General features: G+C 43.1%; 2 protein-coding genes and 1 long non-coding RNA gene across 7 annotated transcripts in view; 1 reads left to right on the top strand and 2 right to left on the bottom strand.

Moving 5' to 3' along the window:
- Positions 1 to 19,962, bottom strand: part of LOC309694127 (A-type potassium channel modulatory protein DPP6-like) — a 99,960-nt gene that overhangs the window by 57,111 nt on the left and 22,887 nt on the right. The window contains exon 1 of one of the 4 annotated variants that reach the window (XM_082513922.1): positions 12,686 to 14,685. The exons of the other annotated variants lie outside the window; for them this stretch is intronic. Coding sequence (XP_082370048.1) covers positions 12,686 to 12,784 — 99 coding nt within the window. The 5' untranslated portion in view covers positions 12,785 to 14,685. Of the gene's footprint in view, positions 1 to 12,685; positions 14,686 to 19,962 lie in introns of those variants that run through there. 4 annotated transcript variants of the gene reach the window in all.
- On the top strand, positions 11,975 to 16,082 carry LOC309694128. 2 transcript variants are annotated; one of them, XR_014272804.1, is made up of 2 exons: positions 11,975 to 12,551; positions 16,030 to 16,082. It is a non-coding gene; the product is annotated as an uncharacterized lncRNA (long non-coding RNA). The 2 variants fall into 2 exon arrangements; XR_014272805.1 differs by having other exon boundaries at positions 11,975 to 12,563.
- Positions 16,511 to 17,574, bottom strand: LOC309694708 (uncharacterized protein; the record flags this gene model as incomplete). Its single annotated transcript, XM_082514918.1, has 2 exons — positions 17,355 to 17,574; positions 16,511 to 17,185 (listed from the first exon to the last, which is right to left on the bottom strand). The coding sequence occupies exon 2, from the start codon at positions 17,168 to 17,170 to the stop codon at positions 16,511 to 16,513; it is 660 nt and encodes a 219-aa protein (XP_082371044.1). The 5' UTR covers positions 17,171 to 17,185; positions 17,355 to 17,574.

Genomic DNA, 19,962 nt, shown 5'->3' with positions numbered 1-19,962 from the left:
AAACAAAGCCAAATAAACATTGAGACACGACTCACTGCACAGGGAGACACCTAATACTAACAAAGGAAACTAAACACAAGAGGACAGAGAAAACAGGAGAAGATGACAGAAACCTAACAGCTGGATAACAAAACAAAGAATACAAATATTAAACAGAGGGATCACAAGTATAGAAACTAGGAAGAGAATCTTACCCTCAGAATATTACATAAACCAGAATCAGAGGTCAAAACAAACAGGGTCACAGTTCAAGCTGAACCATCCAGTTTTATTCCAGTCTCTGCTCTGAAGGTTATATAAGGGTTTGTTCGTTTAACATCGAAATGTTAAATGATATATAGAACATTTTATTCCTAAACTTTTCACAGTGCAATGTCATAAAAAGGAATCAGAGCCTGGCTTTATTATACACTGTTGTACTCTGTTTACATGTCTTCCTAATAAAGTATATATATATATATATTTCATATATTTTTCATGCACAGCAAACCAAAGTATTTTGCTTTTGTGAACCTAAACAGCTGACAGCGCTCTGCTAGCTGCACATCAAAACTTTAAACCCATGAATTTCTCCTGAGGAAAAAAGATTATTGTGTCTCTGCAACACACCGCCGGGCAGTCTGGAGCAAGCTTCTCAGGAAATGCCTCCAAAAGGAAAAAAAGAAGATCTTTACACATCACTTTCTGACAAAAAGTAACTGCCTTGACGACTAAAACTGGACTCTTCCAGGAGAAAATTGCAACCCTGGAGAGAATTGTGGGAAACAGTTTTACAGCACTGAGGTTGCCAATAATGGAGGCGCACGATGCAATGCTAATTGAGTTCTCACACTAGATCTCAGTGATCCATTTATAAGACACCCAGCAATGCTTTTTCCTGCAATACATATTTCTTATTATTACCATAAGAAATATCTCAAAAACTCCAAGAATACCCAAGTACTCTTAAAATCTGGTGTTTCTCTATTTAACTCTGCAGTTAAAATGTGAATACAGCCTTCCAGTGTTAAAGTCTGTAGACTGAAGGTCACGCATTCAAACGAAGCACAACTGTGCAAAACAAAATTCTGATTGAAGCAAAAAGAGTTTTGATTTTTGCTTTATGCGCATCTATCTCTAAGGCCCGAGCCTGCAAGTTATGCAGTAACAGGGCTCTAGAGTGCGACCAATTTTTCAGTGGTGCGACTAAAAAAAAATATTTGGTTGCACCTGTGCGACCAACTGTTCGGGTAGCAAAAAAAAAAAAAAAAAATCTGCAACCTTCCCTGTGGTCAACAACAGACACACATTTTGCCCCTATCGTGGACTAAACCAATCAGAGGTAGTCAGGGGCGGGACCTCTCTGATTGGCCGTGGTCCAGTTGAAAATGTAGGTGGAAGTGGGAGGTGAGTAGCTTGAATAAAGCGATATCAATTCATTAAATCCTGAATCGACTTTTAAATATAACTGTGTTTTGCCAGAAACGCCAGATTCTCAGATTAAAGCTCACAAAACCATTTCAACAACAACCAAACAGCAAACGAGAGCAGGTACACGCATTCCACACAAAGACGTAAACACAGACCCGACGCATCAGAATCAACTTTGTCTTTCTCGGCTTTCTCACCCGACGGCCCGTAGACGGACACGCTGTCGGAGCTTAGCGATTCTGATGCGTCCGGTCTGCGCTGTGATTACGTCTTTTTGCGCTGATTCTGAGCTGCAGGTTTTGTCTCTCCAACCAAAATTCGCCGAGCCAGCAGCAAAAGAAGCAGCAAACTGCGCTTCACATTTGATCAATGTCGTCATGAATTTTGCTGTTTTGCTTCCACGACTATTAAAATCACACTCCATGCACAGCTAGCCCTCTCTCTCTCTCTCTCTCTGTGCTTCAAGAACAGTTTCCCGTCTCCAATCTCTGTTTTCTGTATTATTCATTCGCTTATTACCCACCAGTCTACCGTTGTTTACAGCGCTGTCGGCTGCTGTCTTTTTCTTTTCTTTTTTTCACTTAAATGACCTCGGACAAGAAAGCCTATTTTTTCTGTTACTCAATACTGAAGAAATTTAAACTTTATATGCAGAACATTGTAGAATATTTTTAAGGTTATCTGCTATAAAAAGCCAGACCAGGAAAATCTCCTTCATGTTTTTCTGTGTTTTATTCTCAGTTACTTTCACACAAAGGCATCTGCTGTGATGCTCACAATTCTGATGAAGTCAGTACTGATAAATCATCAGAATTATAATATTTCTGACTGTCTGAGGCTAAGTTGAATCGAATCGGGACTTTGAAAACCGGAATCGAATGGATTATAGAAATCAGTGATGATACCCAGCCCTAGTGAGCAGCCTAGGCACGACAGAAGTGGATGTAGCTGTAATAGGAAAAGAACTATTGATAACTTTTCTGTTAAGTTAAGGCCTGATCCTTCTGAAATTCATAGCCAGTGCTCTGACACGGTGTCATCAATCTTTGGATGCTGAAAAAGCACAGTGTATCCAGAAAAACACATTATATTATATCAATTATTATAAAATTTGTGTACGCCTAACTTTTGTGCCGGTACGCCTAACTTTAAAAAGTTAGGTGTACCGGTACGCCCATGGCAAAAAGTTAGTCTAGAGCCCTGCAGTAATAATAATGCATAATTCAAAACCATAGTTTGCCATTATTGTCTCCGGTAATATGGACCTATACAAGGCTGCGTCCTACAACGTGCGCAGCGCGGTCCGAAAGGCAAAGCGGAGCTACGGGGAAAAACTAGAGTCACAGCTACGACAGTGCGACTCTAGGAGCCTGTGGAAAGGACTGCGGACTATAACGGACTATAAACGACCAGCTTCTTCAATGATGAATGCCGATGCTTCACTGGCTGATGAGCTGAACACGTTTTATGCTCGCTTCGACGCCGCAGCAATTAAAACAACAAACGGCTGCGCGCGCTCGGAGTGCACCAGTGAAGAAAATGCATTCGTCATCACAGAGCATGCCGTGAGGAACACCTTCAGGAGGGTGAACACCAGGAAGGCAGCAGGACCAGATGCAATCCCTGGCCGGGTCCTTAGAGCCTGCGCTGATCAACTAGCACCGGTGTTCACGGAGATCTTCAACCTCTCCCTGGCCCAAGCTGTGGTTCCCACGTGCTTCAAACGGTCCATTATTGTCCCTGTTCCAAAGAAACAACAGCCCGCTTGCCACAATGACTACCGTCCAGTAGCACTGACTTCAATTGTGATGAAGTGTTTTGAAAGACTGATGAGAGATCACATCACTTCTTCACTTCCTGCCACCATCGACTCACTTCAGTTTGCTTACCGGACTAATCGTTCCACAGACGATGCCATATCTCACCTGCTCCACACATCCCTGAGTCACCTGGACACTGGCAGAGGGAATTATGTTAGGATGCTGTTCGTGGACTACAGTTCAGCATTCAACACAATAATTCCCTCTAAGCTTTTCACCAAGTTGACGGATCTAGGACTCAGCTCATCACTGTGTCAGTGGATCCTCAACTTCCTCACAGACAGACCCCAATCAGTGAGGGTGGGAAAACAAGTCTCCCCCTCCATCTCACTCAGCACTGGAGTGCCTCAGGGCTGTGTTTTAAGCCCCCTGCTGTACTCACTGTACACTTATGACTGTGTAGCCACATCCGACACCACCTCCATTGTCAAGTTTGCTGACGACACTGCTGTTGTGGGCCTGATCTCCGACAACATCGAGACGGCCTACCTGGAGGAGATTAGGAACCTGGAGACCTGGTGCCAGGAGAATAACCTCCTCCTAAACATCAGCAAGACTAAGGAGCTGATCGTGGACTTCACTACAAAGCAGGCGAGGAATTACAAACCCCTCATCATCAGTGGCACGCCAGTGGAGAGAGTGGACAGTTTCCGATACCTGGGTGTCCACATCACTCAGGACCTGTCATGGTCCTGTCACATCAACACCCTGGTTAAGAAAGCCCGTCAGCGTCTCTTCTTCCTCAGAAGACTTAGAGACTTCCATCTGCCACTGAAGGTGCTCAAGAACTTCTACTCCTGCACCATCGAGAGCGTCCTGACGTCAAACATCTGCAACTGGTTTGGGAACAGCACCAAGCAGGACAGACGAGATCTGCAAAGGGTGGTGCGCTCGGCAGAACGCATCATTCAATCAGAGCTCCCTGACCTGCTGTCCATCTACACCAAGCGGTGCAAGTCCAAAGCTAGGAAGATTATGATGGACCTCTCCCATCCCAACAATGGACTCTTCTCACTGTTGAGGTCTGGGAAGCGCTTCCGCTCCCTTAAGGCCAAAACAGAGAGAATGAGGAGGAGCTTCTTCCCCCAGGCTATTCGGGCCCTGAACCAGGTGTAGGACTGGACTCTCCCACACACGTCACTATAAGACTGGACTCTCACACACGTCACCACACGCACCACCACACATTTCCTATAATCCTATAATTCCTATAATTTATAATCCTTATCTTTATAATCTCTTCTGCTATTTGCACATTCTTTACTGTAAATTCCTAAGTTAATTTGTAAATTTTTGTAGTAAATTGTAAATATTGTAAAACTTTTCTTCTGTCATTTAATGGTCGGGCATTGTACAGCTACAAGCATTTCACCCCCATGTCATACTGTGTATGGTTGTGTGTGTGTGACAAATAAAATTTGAATTTGAATTTGAATTTGAATTTATTACATTTGTTTTTAGGTATCTTAGACACATCTAACTGGAGCATTGTCATCAGTGTCTTAACCCGATATGTGAAAAGAGATCACAAGCATTTCCCCTTTTATCACAGAGGCTTTTAGAGATTGTTCTAATTGGGGGGGGGGGGGGGGGGGGGGGAGAAAAGATGCATATATAGAGTTGAGATCTGTTAGGTGGATATGAGCAAGAAATGCAAGAAAACAACGTCAACGAGGAAATAGCAGAGCTGTTCATTAAGAGCAGCACAGAGGCATCTGGCATCTATAAAAGAAAGAGAGAGACGAGCGGGGTGAGTCAGCATGCATTTACAAAGCATTAACCCATCTGCTGATCCAGTCTTCGTAAAGCAGACTTACGAGCCTCGTGAACTTTATGTGTTCTCATCAATGACTTACATGAGGGTCGTAAAATTAAGAGACGAAAAAAAAAGTTCCAAGTTAATGTTGCATTTTGGCAAGTTGTTATAGAAATTTGCTGATGATAAAGTGCTGCAGCAAGGGCAGTAACAAGGGGAGTAGTAGCAATGTGTTTGGATAAGGGAGTTACAAATCATTGAATAAACAAAAGCTGCAGGTGTAAAATAGCCTCTTTGTTGGGGCCAAAAGGAAATGATAATGACGCACGCATGCAGCGTGGGATGAATAATATATCAGTGCTGTTCTGTTTGTCTTGAGAAAGGAATCCTAGAGATTCAGGGGGAAGTGATCAAAAGCAAATTAGGAGTATGTGCTTAATCTTTATCCATTCAAAGTTTTTATTATCAGACTGCTCCACATCTCCGGAAGCTTCTGATTACTAAAAAGAAGAAAAAAAAAAGAAAATTAGAATCTAGTTTAGTTTTTCATTATTTGCTCCTTCTTTCTTCATTAGTCTTCAGAGCCAAATTGGATATTTTACATACAAATACATACACCCACATGCTTTCACAGAGACTGAAAGCAAAGAAGATGACCACTATGAATAAGCAGAAAGCTTAACCAACTGAACAGTAGCCAATTCATTTGCAAATTTTTGCCTCCACATCTTTGGCAATAACATTTATTCCATTCACTTCCACTTCCATCATTGAGGCATTTTATTCTGAAATGTGCAGAAACATGCACACGCTGTCTGGCTTACCTTTGTTAGTATGCAGAAATTTGCAGTAAAAAAGCACCAGATTCTAAGTGCAGACAATGCGATGACAGTATTACTGCTGCATGTATTCTGCCTTAAAACAAAAGTACTGCAGTTTGTGTATCTGAGGTTTGGATGTGAGTGTGAATGGTCTTAAGAGCTTGAAAAAAGAAGGTGACTGGACTTCTTTGAGTTCTTTGACACCTCTGCGGATACGGAGAGATCCAGGCATTTAACCCCTATGGGGGTAGTCCTCTTCGGAGGTGGTCGCTGATCTACCGTTGATCATGCACATCATTACATTATGGCGTGTGATTGACTATTAATCTAATACTTTGCCCCACCCTATCGTGTGACCTATTGAGGTCACCTGACGCAAGTTGTGAGAGGGGTTGAACTGCATGCGAAGGGATTTCAAGACTGCATTGCAGGTGGCTGAGAGCTGGTGCTACCTCTGTTCAATGACGGTCGTTCAGAATGGAACAGTTGCCCTCTTTTACTCCTCTTTCAAACCATCTGTCTGTTCAGTCCAAAGTTTGAACAATCTCATCTTCGAAAGAGTGACCTTTGTCCTTTAGATGCAGATGTACACCTGAGTCTCGTCTCATCAGTGTAGTGTGAAAGGGCGTAACCCGTCTCTCTCAATGTCAGCTTAAATCCAGCCAGCCTGCAGCTCTACATCTAAAGTTATATCAATCACAATGCATCCTACACGAGGCGTGAATTTAACCCTAAACGACCAAGGTTATCTTCACTGTGCCCCTAGAAGAAAGGTCGGGGGACTCGCAGAGTAATAAGATTCAGCCGCTGTGATACTTCTGGGACACTGAATGACAAGCGCAGTGATGAGGGCAAAAACTCATGGGTAGTGTTTGCAGGAGTTTATCTGATAGTAGCAGTAGCATCTATAAAACAGAGAAAACGCAAAAATATTGTGACAGCCTGCACACTGTCAGCTCTCTGTCGAGCTCAGCCTCTCCAGGGACCAAAACCATTTGTGCCAAACTCGAAATCCTGTCAAAGCAAATGCACATATAAGGCAACAAGCTAGTGACAAGGACAACACCCAAGGATGCCCGGCAAAATAAAGAGATGACAGACAGACTGTGTCTCTGTTGTTACCTCCTGCTTCCTGTGCCATGGCTTGAAAGTGAAACATATTGCACTGTTGAGCCCACACCTGTATGACGGTGTCATTAATGAATGCTGAACTGTTTCATGTGTCTGTTGAGGTCAGTAAGCATTTGATTAAAACTGGAAAAACGTATTAAAGGGACAGTTTTTCTTTTCTATTAAAGGAAGGAGGTTGTAAAGTTGAGCGGACGCTTAATCCAGAGCGAGCACACAGCGAAATGTTCAGCTTTGCCCTTTTCAGATTATCTCACTGTGCCCACAGTCGATTGCTACTAAAGGACACCATCGAGGTGGGGGTATAGCAAAAATGCTTCTTAGCAAAAAAGCTGATACTGCATGATGGGACTGAGGAAGCACTCTGTGCATTACAGTGCATCTTTTGCTTAACCACAATTAATGCCTATACACAGAGTGCCTTAAGAGATTTCTTTGCTGGACCCTGTGTGTCTGGTACTTCAGCTCGCTTCATGTAAAGTATGGCATCACGGGAAAAAACTATGTTGATCCGATAGAGTAATAAAAATGCCATAAACAGCAGTAACATTGACGTTGAAGTAACTAAAACAAAGTATGCTTAGTATAACTTTAAATAATCTGCAGTGTGGCGCAGATTAATCTGCACTTATCACAAAAAGTTGCCCTTCAGCCCTTCAGTGCTTAAATTTACAATACCAGACATTATCAGATGTGATGACTGTGATTTTTCTCCAAACTCATCCAATCTCAATAGCCACAACGTGGGCTATCATCTCAAGTGCTCATTATATCATCAGAATGGTTTAAAGCAAAATAAATACATTTTTAAAAAGCACTGACACGTTCCTCAACACTTTGTAATTTTCTTTGAACATGCCCATCGAGTGTTCCATAACTGACTGATTAAAAGCATAATTATAAATAAGAAACAAGACGTTAAACAAATTGAGCACTCACCCTCCACAGTCTCTCCACCCGCGACAACTTGCGTGTTTTCATCGTGGCGGAGAGGCGGAATATGTAGTGCCGGCGAGAGAAAGCAAGGACTGATGTGGATTTAAAGAGAGGCAGGGAATGATAACCTCATCATCAAAAAGACACACCTCACTTCTCATTGGGAATAAACCCACAGTCAGCATCTCTGGACTTTCACAATCCACGCATTAAGTTAAAGTGCGTGTGCACACAGTCGTTTGATGCCTGTGTGTGTGTGTTTGTGGGGGGGAGTGGGTGTGTTTTGGCACAGACTTTTTCCACCTGAAACACTGCCCTGCTTTCTCAAGTATAGATCACGTCATCAAGGAAACCCCAGGAAGGCAACGAGAACCTGACACCTCTGCAGACACGCCACAGGAGGTCCTGTCAGATTACTGGGTGGAGATCTGCAAGAACGGGGTGCTGCTGATGGCCGCGCTGAACCCTGGAACACAACCTCTTCAAAAGAGTGAAGGATGAAGCCAGAGAGCTCTGCCCCTTCACAACAATCAGCACTGAACCACTTACCTGGGCCATTAGCTACATTTTGCTGTTCAGCACAGATCAGCATTACACACCACATGCGGAGCTGAGCCACATTATGGTGCTTTTTACCCAGGGTTGTTTATCCTGTCTCCCCTCCGCTTTTCTCCCAGGAGCACTTTACCCGAAATACAGCCTTTCTCAATTGATAAAAGTGCAGCTCATACAGCTGCAGGCTGGTGCAGACTCCAATTCCTTGCAGTTTTGGGAGCTTACATGAACTAATAATGTCTCAGTGAAGCTAATGTGTGGTATGGTATTCACGCTATCTGTGCTCTCCGTCTAATGTGACACTTGTGGACTGTCTCCTGTTTAAGAAAGATTAAACAACAAATCAGGCAGAAAGTGTTTCTATAAAAGAAATACTCAAGAACTACAAATTTCTATGGAAATCTTACGGAAATCAAAAGAGGTTTTAACTCATTCACTGCCATTGACGTCTATAGACGTCAATTACGTTTTTCAATGGGAGGGGCTAGAATACAACCTCGGGCAGCTTGTCAGTGAATATCAGACTTGCATTCATGGTATGTAATGACAAAATCGACCTGCAAGCTCGTTTTCTCCCTTTTTTTGGTCAAAACAGGCATTTTTGGTGGAACCCACCTCTCTTCTACAGCTGATTACTAAAGAATGGAAAATGGTAGAAACAAGCTTTTTTTTTGGATGAAAGAAGAGAGTCTGTTCTTCATTTTGGTAGGTTCAGCGTTTATATGATCATAACACACAGTTTTCTGTGGCTCTTCAAAAATGAGTAAAAATGCTCAAAAACCCTGGCAGTGGGGAGTTAGCTGATTTGAAAATGGCTGGCAGTGAATGAGTTAAAAGACAAGATTATCTTTAAATATGCATTCTTTTTTAACTGTAAAAATAAGATATGTGAGCTGGATTTAACAAAAATATACATCACTTTTACTTTTAAATCTACAGTTTTCAAGTTGAGCTTTTGAAAAGAAAACAAGAAAGAACTTGCTGTTGCTCAGGTGAGGGTGCATTCGGCAATGTTTGCCATGTTTCAAATTGAAAATATCACTTAGCGACTTCCATTAAGCCTTAATCACTCAGACATGAAGACCAGTCTGCAACTCCCTACCAACCTCCAGTCTGGCTGGCGAGTGGTTGCTGGCTGTTGCTACTGTAGGTGAAATCTGTCACAAAAGAGGGCTCTGCACCATAAAACTACTTGTGGTTGTTTTGGTTGCTATCAGACGCTCATTTGTCAGCAAATACCTGCTAACAAGCCACTGAGCGGCAGTTAAACTTGTAAAAGTTCAGCACAAACCAGAAACAGAGAAGGTTCATCTTTAAAGTTGTGCCTACACTGCAGGAACAAACACATTTCAAGAGACGCAACTTTTACCTTGAAGGCAAACATGCGCCATTTCTGGTGTGAGTTGGACACCTTACAATTTCATTGCTGCTTAAGGAGTAGTTGACAAGTCTTTGTAGACAAGTCAGCAACTTCCATACAAACTATAGTAATAGCTAAGGACTTCATTAAATTGATGTAATTGGAGATTATGGAATTTCAGGAGCGGGACCACGCCTCCAAACACGCTCCTTCCAGTTGTCATCTATATAGGTTCCCCCAGTTCTGCAAGCTGTTCACGTCCAAGCATTCACCTTTATCTACTAAAATACTGTCAGACCTAAAATGAGGACGTGGGTCCAGCTAGTGAATGATCAATTTAACGTAAGACAAACAAGAAATCTCCACTGGTTAGAAACCACTCACCAGCCAGTTGAGGAAAGATCATTTTTCCACAGCAACCAGTAGTTGCCAGGATATCACCAACCAGTCTCTGAAACGCGACAGGACAGCGTTGTTCCAAACCAAACAACACAAGCTGTACATGTACTTGAAATGAAGCTGGCAACTTTTCAGTAGAACTTTAGCGCTTTGTCGCAAAGCTTCTAACTACACAGAGCGCTAAATTCTTACATGGTGAAGATTAAACACATTTAACATCGTTGCTGTCTCTAAAAACTAGAAACTGTTTGATGGTTACTCTATATGTACCAAAGATGGGAGCTGTGAACTTTCTGACCGGTGTCAGCATAAGACATAAGCAGCTGAAAGATACAGTAAAGACAGACCGAGTCTCTTCAGTGAAGCTGATCATGTGGTATGTTTGTCTGAACATGTCAGCGCATCATGGTGTCTTCCTGAACATGTTCAGCAATAAAAACTCTGTAATCCCACGATGCAACAGGCAATCTGGTGAGGGGAGGAACATCAATCATCCCGGTTCGGCTTTCCCGTCTTTGGTGAGGTACGATTTGACAGGCTGCCAGCTCCAAAATAGCGAATCACTCAATAGCGCTCCCCGTTCTTTCCACCTCCGCTATACCAAACAATCATTATCTCCCCCATCTCTGTTCAGCTCCACATGAGCTCCACACTGAACATCATCACATAAGTCAGAGCCCAACTCCCAGCTCAGGGAAAAAAACACAATCTTCTCCCTTATCCCTGGAGCACCAGGCCTCATTCAGTAGTGATGTGCGATACCACTGATTTCATTTCCGATCCGATACCAAGTAATATTCAGTGTGGTATCGACGATACTGATCCGATACGATACTTTGCACAAAAACTTATTTTATTTATTGTATCTCAAAGTATAGCATCATAATGATTACAGGACATCAGATTTCTTGTTCTTATCACTTAATAATGCAGAGCTCATCATATAGAAATAGAAAAACTGAAGTCGTGCACTATTTGAACACCTTGCCTGCCTGCATCACTAAAGGACTCCATGAGAGACGTCTGTCTCGCCCTAGCAGCACCTGTCCCTCTCCTCCTCTTCAGTTCACCTCAACATACGCTCGTCATATTCTGTGATATGATTTACTCTGAGGTGTTTGACAAGGTTAGTGATGTTGCCACAACCATACATGCCAACCCTGCTGATTTTTCCGGGAGAATCCCGAATTTCAGTGCCCCTCCCAAAAATCTCCCAGAGCCACCATTCTCCCGAATTTCTCCCGATTTTCCACCCGGACAACAAAATTGAAAAACCATATCGCAGAATTCATAGCGCGGCCCAGCCAATTCCAGTCTCCACCAATGGCGGCACTGACTTAGTTTTAATATTACTCTTATTTCTCTTTCTGGGTTGCAAATTTTTTTTTTAAACATATTTTCAGGTGAGAATGTAGCTGTGTAAACTTCAAATATCTGAGCCGGCCGACACATTGTCTTCAAACCCCCGCGGTCTTTCACTACTCGGGTTAAACATGATAAATAAGTCACTTTGATAACCTAGAAATGTTATTGTTTGGCTTTTTCAGCGTTTTATTTGTTAGTGAGTAAATCGGTTTGGCTGAGATTAAAGTTATTAGATTAGATTAAATTAAATTAAATTTAACTTTATTAATCCCTCGGGAGGGTTCCTCAGGGGTTTTCACACAGCTGAATAAACGTCAAACAGAAAACTAATTAAACAAAGTGTGAGACGGTTTACGTCAGCGCCCGGTTATATATTAGATAGCAAGGAGCAGACGGCAGTTTCACTGCACCGGGGGAGCTCGTGGCGTATACCCGGCTTTCTTTAGACCGCGAAGGCCGGGTCCTCAGGTGGAAGCAGCCTCTGAATTTGGACACCCCCGCTGTTTCCGGGCCGGCCAATAATAACGGTGACATTTAACGTATTTCATTCGATAAATGAACACTGTAAAATGTATTTATCAGCCATTGTTGTGAGTGCGCACGCCAAGGGGCTGCAAGACATTTATACAGCCGTATTTCGCACATGACTATGAAAGGCGGAAGAGGAAGTAGTTCCTTTGAATGTAGACAATCCGAATGTTATAGTTTCTTTCCACTGTGTTCCTGTTAATGATAAACTACAAATTTACCCTAAATTACTAAAATATCGATATTTTAATGTGAGAATCGATTCTAGAACATAAATGATTGGTATCGGAGGAATCGATATTTCAGGATCGATCCGCACATCACTATCATTCAGACTCCTGGCTTTGAGGAGCAGGAGGGAAATATTGACCGGAGATGCTGATGTGCGGCCAAAGCTCCGCCATACAGAATGTAGCTGACAGAGAAAAAGCTCCCGACGGTGACAATGACCTACATATGCCTGTAGGCAAGGGGTAAGTTAGCAGGTAGACACACTCGCACAACAAGCTACGGCTTCAGAAGATGCAGCAAACAACTCTGTGCTGAAACTGACCTGCAGCTTCCACGCTGAGATTTTCTAGCCAAAGTAACGAGGTATAAAACCCACCTTCATGGCAGGAGGGACAAAACTTTTCTCCCCTGTTGCTCGGCTCAAGAACAGAATGCACACAAAGGTCTGGCGAGGATGCGACATGGAAACCCTCATGTGTTATTCATCAGAAGACTAAACCAGAGCCCGGAGGCAGGAGAGAGCCCGCTTAGCTGCGGCATCATTTTGTGACTGAGCCAAGAGACTTTTATCACAGCAGACAGTTGGACTTGTTAAACAGGTGTGACTAACCAGATTCATAATAACAGGGTTGTTTTTTTTTTAGATGTTTCCATGCCAGGGTCCGGGCATTGTGGGTGCTGATTCAATAACTGGCATGTCTGAATGCACATTAGCGCTTGCTGATGCTATTAGTTATACATCTGCTTTTCAAGCGGTGACAGTCAAAGTGTTTGAGGTGAAAAGGGGTCTGTTACCCACACGGGGCACCGGAGGGGTATAGAAGCATTTAGTGAGTAATTAACCATCACAAAAAAATACACGAGCAGACCTGGTTCACAGAAATAGTTTACATAAATTAATATTTTAAACACACAGAAAGAAAGACATTTTTTTAAGTGCTTCGAAATTTTTACCATTTATCAGTTTTATCTGTTTCTTTACCAAACATCATTGTACAAACACAAGAGCATCAAACATAAGGCCCGGGGGCCAAAATAGGCCTGGCGAAGACTCTAATTGGGTCCACCACACAGCATTGGAACAAGTGAAGGACAGCATGGACTTTACAGTTTAGAGTTTTACAGCTTTTCTTATTGATGAAGACCTCCCCCACAGCTATTTATACTACACCAAGGCAAGTAATAGATAAACAATTAAATGGCAGAAAAGTTTGTTTGTTTCTTTGTTTTTTACAATGTGACCACGGTAGGAAAACATAAAAAGGAAATTTTGGAATAATTAACAAAAAGCTTCAGTTTTAAAATTAGAGGAAAGTCTGTGTGATTATCCGACAGAACTTTCCCTAATTTTGCACATTTATTTCTTACAATTTAAGCCCAAAGACTTAAATGTTTAGGTAAATTAAACTGATCTAGCTCATTTAATACCAAAGTGGGCTAAATGTGTTCCAAAGTGTGAAATGAGATTGCCACCCCTGCACAAGAGCTTTCAGTTTGAAGAAATAAAGAACAATTTATAGAAAACTGCATTTCATCCAATAGATGGAAACAATCCAAAACAAAATGACGTATGTCTTGTGGTCCTGTTGGTTTTCCCCTGTCTCTGCCATCATGCTGTCTTCGTGTCTCGGTGCTAGTCATAAATCTTTTGTTACTCTCTACTTTGCTTTGAAGGTTAGTTTTCTCACGAGTCTCGCTCTAGTTTTGTTTCCTGCTCTTTTCCCTCCTGCGTGATTGTCTGTCCCGACCTCATTAGGTTCACCCCTGTCTTGTTTCCGCCTGTGTCGAAGCAACTGTCACCACTGCGTGGATACAGCTGGGTCCATAAGGATTTAAGGACAATGACATTTTTGTAATTTTGCATCTGTGCACCACCAGAGTGGATTCCAAATCAAACGGTCAACGTGCGAGGGAAGAGCTTTAACAAACTGGAATTACATCTTTATACATATCCTCATACATTTCCAGTGGCTCGTGATTAAATGCACAATTGACTGACAAGCGGTTTCATGGTCAGGTGAAGCCTGTTCCCTCATTATTTTTTCACAAATTAAGGAAATAAAACTGTTGAATTTGCATTTGGCAGCTAAAGTTTTGACTAAACCTCTCAATATGAGGTCCAAAGAGATGTTGATGCAAGTAATATGCGCCATGTATTGGTTGGAAAATGGATGACCCCAGAATCTTTCTTTGATTTAGAAAAGCAACTATGTAACAACAAGTCATGAGCACTCTCGAGGAGTAAGGAGTGTCATTGTCAAAGTATGCAATCAAGAGATATCTTCATGAAAGCAAACTTTACAACAAAGTGCAAACCACTAGTTACACTCAACCTTGCCAACAAACATCTAAAAAACATCTGCAACAATTCTTTGGACAGATGAAACCAGGATTAACTCGTACCACAACAATATGAAAATGCACTGTGGTGGCGCACTGAGGCAAAATGAGAAAAACTGTGCCACTATCCAAACACTTAATTGTTCATGCTGCTCTCTTCTCCTTTCTCTTTGTCTGATTATCCTCTCTTGTTTGCCAACCTGCTTTGCTTGCCTGTGTCCTGCTTTCCTCTTGTTTGCTTCCACTCGTCTCTGTTATTTCTTTGAGTTTAGTTGAATTTTTCCTCCCCCCGTGGATTTGCGGATTCTCCTGTCAGCTTTGTGCAGCTGTTTTTGTTAGCAAATCATTTTTCTTTCTGTATGCTGACACTCCACATATTGTATTTGAGCAGGCATTCCATTACGGTGCAGAAACATTTTATAGATGTCTGTCTTTATGACAACTGTAATTTTATTTCTTTGTTCTTACTTAATAACTTCACCCATACAAACTGTAAGTTGTGCATTATTCGGAGTGTTGTGGCTGTGGTGATTGGCAGGTTTGGGGGCTGTTTCATCTCATCCAGTGTTCTGTTGTACTGTAAGTCTCTCTAAAGAGGCGATTGCTTGGTTTCCCCACTAAGTACATTTTGTTTTGATCCTGTTTCTTTGTTGCTAGCCACAGTGATAATGGATGTACCTTACTAACTGAGCTACGGTGCCACTCTGTGGGTTTTTGTCACTCGTGACATAAACAACAAACAAACAAAGACACGAGAAAGGCTCAACTAATGATTTGTTCTCTTCGTGTATCTTTTGACGACCGATACTTTTGCTATGATGTTGCTAATTGCTATAACTTGGCTTCAGTTTGGAATACTAATACATATTTCATGACGCTGTAGTGAATGTGACGAAGCCTGTGAGCTCATTCAGCAGGTAATTGTAGCTGCAGTGCGTCATACACCCTAACATCCTAGCCTCATATCCTGAACATACACTCTCAACTTGGCAGCCTTTTCTAACCCATTAAAACTTAGACTAGTTTCTACTTTCATGAAAATTATGGGAGATGTAAATAATACAAATTGGACCATGAGTTTGCATGGGTTAAACTGGAGAATTTCCCATTTTTCCCTGTGACATCGGTGTGACTGCTTCCCTCCATGTCTGCCAACCTGCTGTTTTAACCCACTCCATCACCCCAGCAAACACCTGGAGGGGGAAGGTGCTGCCTAGTCACCACTCCTCAGTTTCTGTGTGATCACATTTGAGCTAGATGCGACACTCGGACTCTCTTTCGCTGCTGTAGTAAAATGTATTACTTCAAGCATAAAGTTGTTTGACTGAATGAAACTTTGGTGCCTGCCATCTTTACACCAATCTTCCGTTTCTCACACAGGCTGTCAGGCAGCAGCGATGCTACAAAGCCACAAAATGATCATGGAGACAGCTTGTTACACCCCGGCCTAGGCAACCGGGGGCAACGCAGGAAAATAAAAATAAGGCAAAAACACACGAGACAAAACTAATACGGGCTTCCACAAAAATCATCCCAAAACGAAAGTATCGACCACTATTTTCTTTAAAGCAAAATATGATATTTATTTACATCACAACACAAGGCGCCAAACTATTTACAACGGGGGGGGGGAAGAAGATCGCGACCATGACATACTGAAACACAAGGCTTAAATACATAGAAGGAGCAATCAGGGAATGGACCACAGGAGGGAAACACAGCTGGGGTAAATTAGAACTGACGAGACAAGGAAACGTAAACTGAACACACTAAGATAACACAGACTTTCAAAGTAAAGCAGGAAATACATGACAGTCACGCAAAAACAAAACACTGACACACCGAAACGTAACATTTCCCCCTACCCAAAAATCAAACATGTAAAATGTTTGATCAAAAGCGGATGAAGGCTGGTGGAGGCTGGAGCGGTCCCACGGACCCTCCAGCAGACGACGAAGGCTGGAGCGGTGCCTCGGACCCTCCAGCGAAGGCAGACGAAGGCTGGAGCGGTGCCTCGGACCCTCCAGCGAAGGCGGACGAAGGCTGAAGCAGTCCCTCCAACGGACCCTCCAGCGAAGACGGACGAAGGCTGATGAAGGCTGGAGCGGTCCCACTGACCCTCCAGCAGACGACGAAGGCTGGAGCGGTCCCTCGGACCCTCCAGCGAAGGCGGATGAAGGCTGGAGCGGTCCCACGGACCCTCCAGCAGACGACGAAGGCTGAGGCGGTCCCTCGGACCCCCCAGCGAAGGCAAATGAAGACTGAAGCGGTCCCACGGACCCTCCAGCGGAGGCAGATGAAACTGATGGAGGCTGGAGCGGTCCCCCTGACCCTCCAGCAGACGACGAAGGCTGGAGTGGTCCCACGGACCCTCCAGCGAAGACAGACGGAGGCTGAAGCGGTCCCTCCCTCGGACCCTCCAGCGAAGACAGACGGCTGAAGCGGTCCCCGGGCCCTCCAGCGAAGACAGACGGAGGCTGAAGCGGTCCTCGGACCCCTCAGCGATTGGACGAGCCCCCATATGTTACACCCCGGCCTAGGCAACCGGGGTGCAACGTAGAAAAACAAAGATAAGGAAAATAAAACCACGAAGGCTCTCCACCAAAATCCCAAAACGAAAATATCCCATGACGAAAGTATTTACAACAGACTATTTATTTATAACAAAACACCAAACTATTTACAACACGGGGGGAGATCGCGACCATGACACACTGAAACACAGGGTTTAAATACCTAGAGGGAGCAATCAGGAAAATGGACAACAGGAGGGAAACACAGCTGGGGCAACTCAGAACTGACGAGACAGGGAAACGTAAACTGAAAAGACTAAGATAACACAGACTTTCAAAGTAAAACAGGAAACACATAACAGTCACGCCAAAAACAACACACTGACAACACCGAAACGTAACACAGCTAATAAAGTCGCAGCATCGGCAGACAGACCTAAACATCAACAGAAATCATATTAGCATCGCTATTTCTATTTCTCCACAGTGACACAGCTACTACAGATGCATTAGGTCCAACTCGTGTCTGCTGCTGGATATCTCTAGGATTTATCACGCTGTGATGTGACCTTGTAAACTTTGCTTTTATTCTCAAATGCCCTGCGCACGTGTGTGTGTGCTTGTGTCTGTATGACAGTTAAATTAAGTGCTTGTACCCCTGTGTGAGTGCTTGCTTGTGTGCATGTCTCTCAGGAGTGTGTCGCTGCTGTATCATGGCAGGGTCGATAAGAGAATCTGCCCGTGTGACACAACAGATTACTGCTGCCTGGTCTCAGCCCGGAAAACGACTGCGAGAGGACTCGGGAGAGATGGCAGCGGGGCTTCGTCGCTTTGATTCGAACTGACTGAAGTGCTGTAGGAGAAATCTCCTCCACATAGTTCATATTTATGTGCGCATTGCTGTTAGATTTATACCTCTGATTTGTTCTTGTTTTGTCTGAATCAAACAATTTTAAGCATGAAGCGCTGCTGCAGAGGCACAGATGAGTTTCAGTTAAATAAAGGAGGGCTGTTTTCAAAAATACATGAATGGAGCTTGTTGCTACTGCAAAAAATACCCACACAGAAGCACCTGTCAGCCTCTGATTTAACTCCAGAGAGGATATGGCAATTTGATCTTTCACAGCCTTGAATTAAATGTCGCAATCAAGTGAATCAACTGATAACTGGCAGAAAAAGTCTTAATCAGTGTCTTAGCAATTTCTTAATGTGAAGTGATGACCGTACAACCTTTTCAAACCTTACGAGAGGTGACATTTTCACCCTCTTCTCAGATGAGACACCATCAGGTGTGCCAGCTTTTTGATAACATTTATAGAAGCAGTGCGAGGTAAAATAAAAATTGCCTTTGGTGGTACATAAATGATCTACTACTCACTACACTGGCTTGGCTATTAAATCTTTGAGTTTGTGTTAACTACAACCAAAGCCTCACTTATCCACTGCACTGTTGATGCCTTCACCATAGCGTAGAGCTGGTGCATTGATTGGAACACAACAGTCTCTAGTGGCAAAACAGACACAGTGCAAGGAAAAAGCCATAAAAATGGTCTCCAGCATCTAAAATGTCAGTGAAATGACACTGCCTACTGCACATGACCTTTATTTTTTCAATAAACTGTGAAAAATAGAGTAAAGCAAAGCAGGAGGAAGAAAACTGACTGTTTTAAAAGGAGTTACTCTGGTGATTATCAGCTGCACACCTAATAAAGCTCATCCTCAAAACAAATCAGTGAGAATGCTGCCTCCATTTATAAATATGAAGCACAGGAGAAAAGAAAATGGGACGCAAGACAGGTTAAGAGACGGTTATATTTAGCTGCATTCTCGTGTAATTCTTAAACACTGCAGGAATCTTTAAGATCCAGAGTGACAGCGCACAATGTGCTTTGAAGTAGCAGCCAAGAAAGGTGTGATTTAAGTCTACGAACAGTGAACATCCATGTGCACACCTGTGTGGATCAGCGCGCTTGTATTCAAATGGTTTCCCCATGTAATGGTCCGCAAGAGGATGTAGAAAGCCATAGCCCCGTCCCCCAGGGCATGAAGCAGGCATGGAGGAGATCCAGGCCCCAGACATCCAGAGGCCCCAGAGTGTGAGAGCCCAAGGAGGACCACCGGAGGGGCATCCGTGCCACCCTCATGGGAAGGGCTGAGGATCCCCAGACGAGGGGTCTGTCTGTCCTGCGTGCTGCACAACAATATTTAGTATTTAGTATTTACTGCTGTTTACACTTAGCTAGATTAATGCGATGGTGTTGTGTTTAGTATATTGCTTTGGGTTTTTTTTTTGCTTGTTTTCTATTCTTCTTCTCTCAACAGGTGATCCAGGAGATTTTTTTATTCTTTTTTTTTCCCCTTTCTCACTGTCTCTCTCCCCTTCTGTTTTTCTTTTCCTTCCTCTTTCTCTCTCCCTTTCCTATCCCTCACTCGCGTCTGTCCCGTCTGTAACAATTGAAAATAAAATAAATAATAAAAACAAAGGTCGATCAAATGGACCAATACGGCAATGCCATGATGATCCATTTGGCAAAATAAATCCATTGGGTATCCTTGTTGGTCTTCAGAAAACAATTCTGATGGTTAAAGAACCAAATGGGACAGGCAAAAAAAAAAAAAAGATCCAGAGTGAAGTTGCATCTGAAGAGTGAGATAATCCCCTGTGACGTGAAGGAAGTGAATGTGACCGCCATTATTAAGCTGACGATCGCAAATGAAGGTAGACAGATGGAGTGATTTTCTTTTTTCTGCATTTGCATCGATATTTAATCGGCTTCGGTAAATTTCAACTACGCAGACT

Source organism: Aulonocara stuartgranti (genome assembly GCF_965226115.1).
Source record: "Aulonocara stuartgranti genome assembly, chromosome: 18".
Lineage (NCBI taxonomy): Eukaryota > Metazoa > Chordata > Actinopteri > Cichliformes > Cichlidae > Aulonocara > Aulonocara stuartgranti.
Note: the sequence above shows the minus strand (reverse complement) of the source record. Positions and strands in the feature narration are given on the sequence as shown.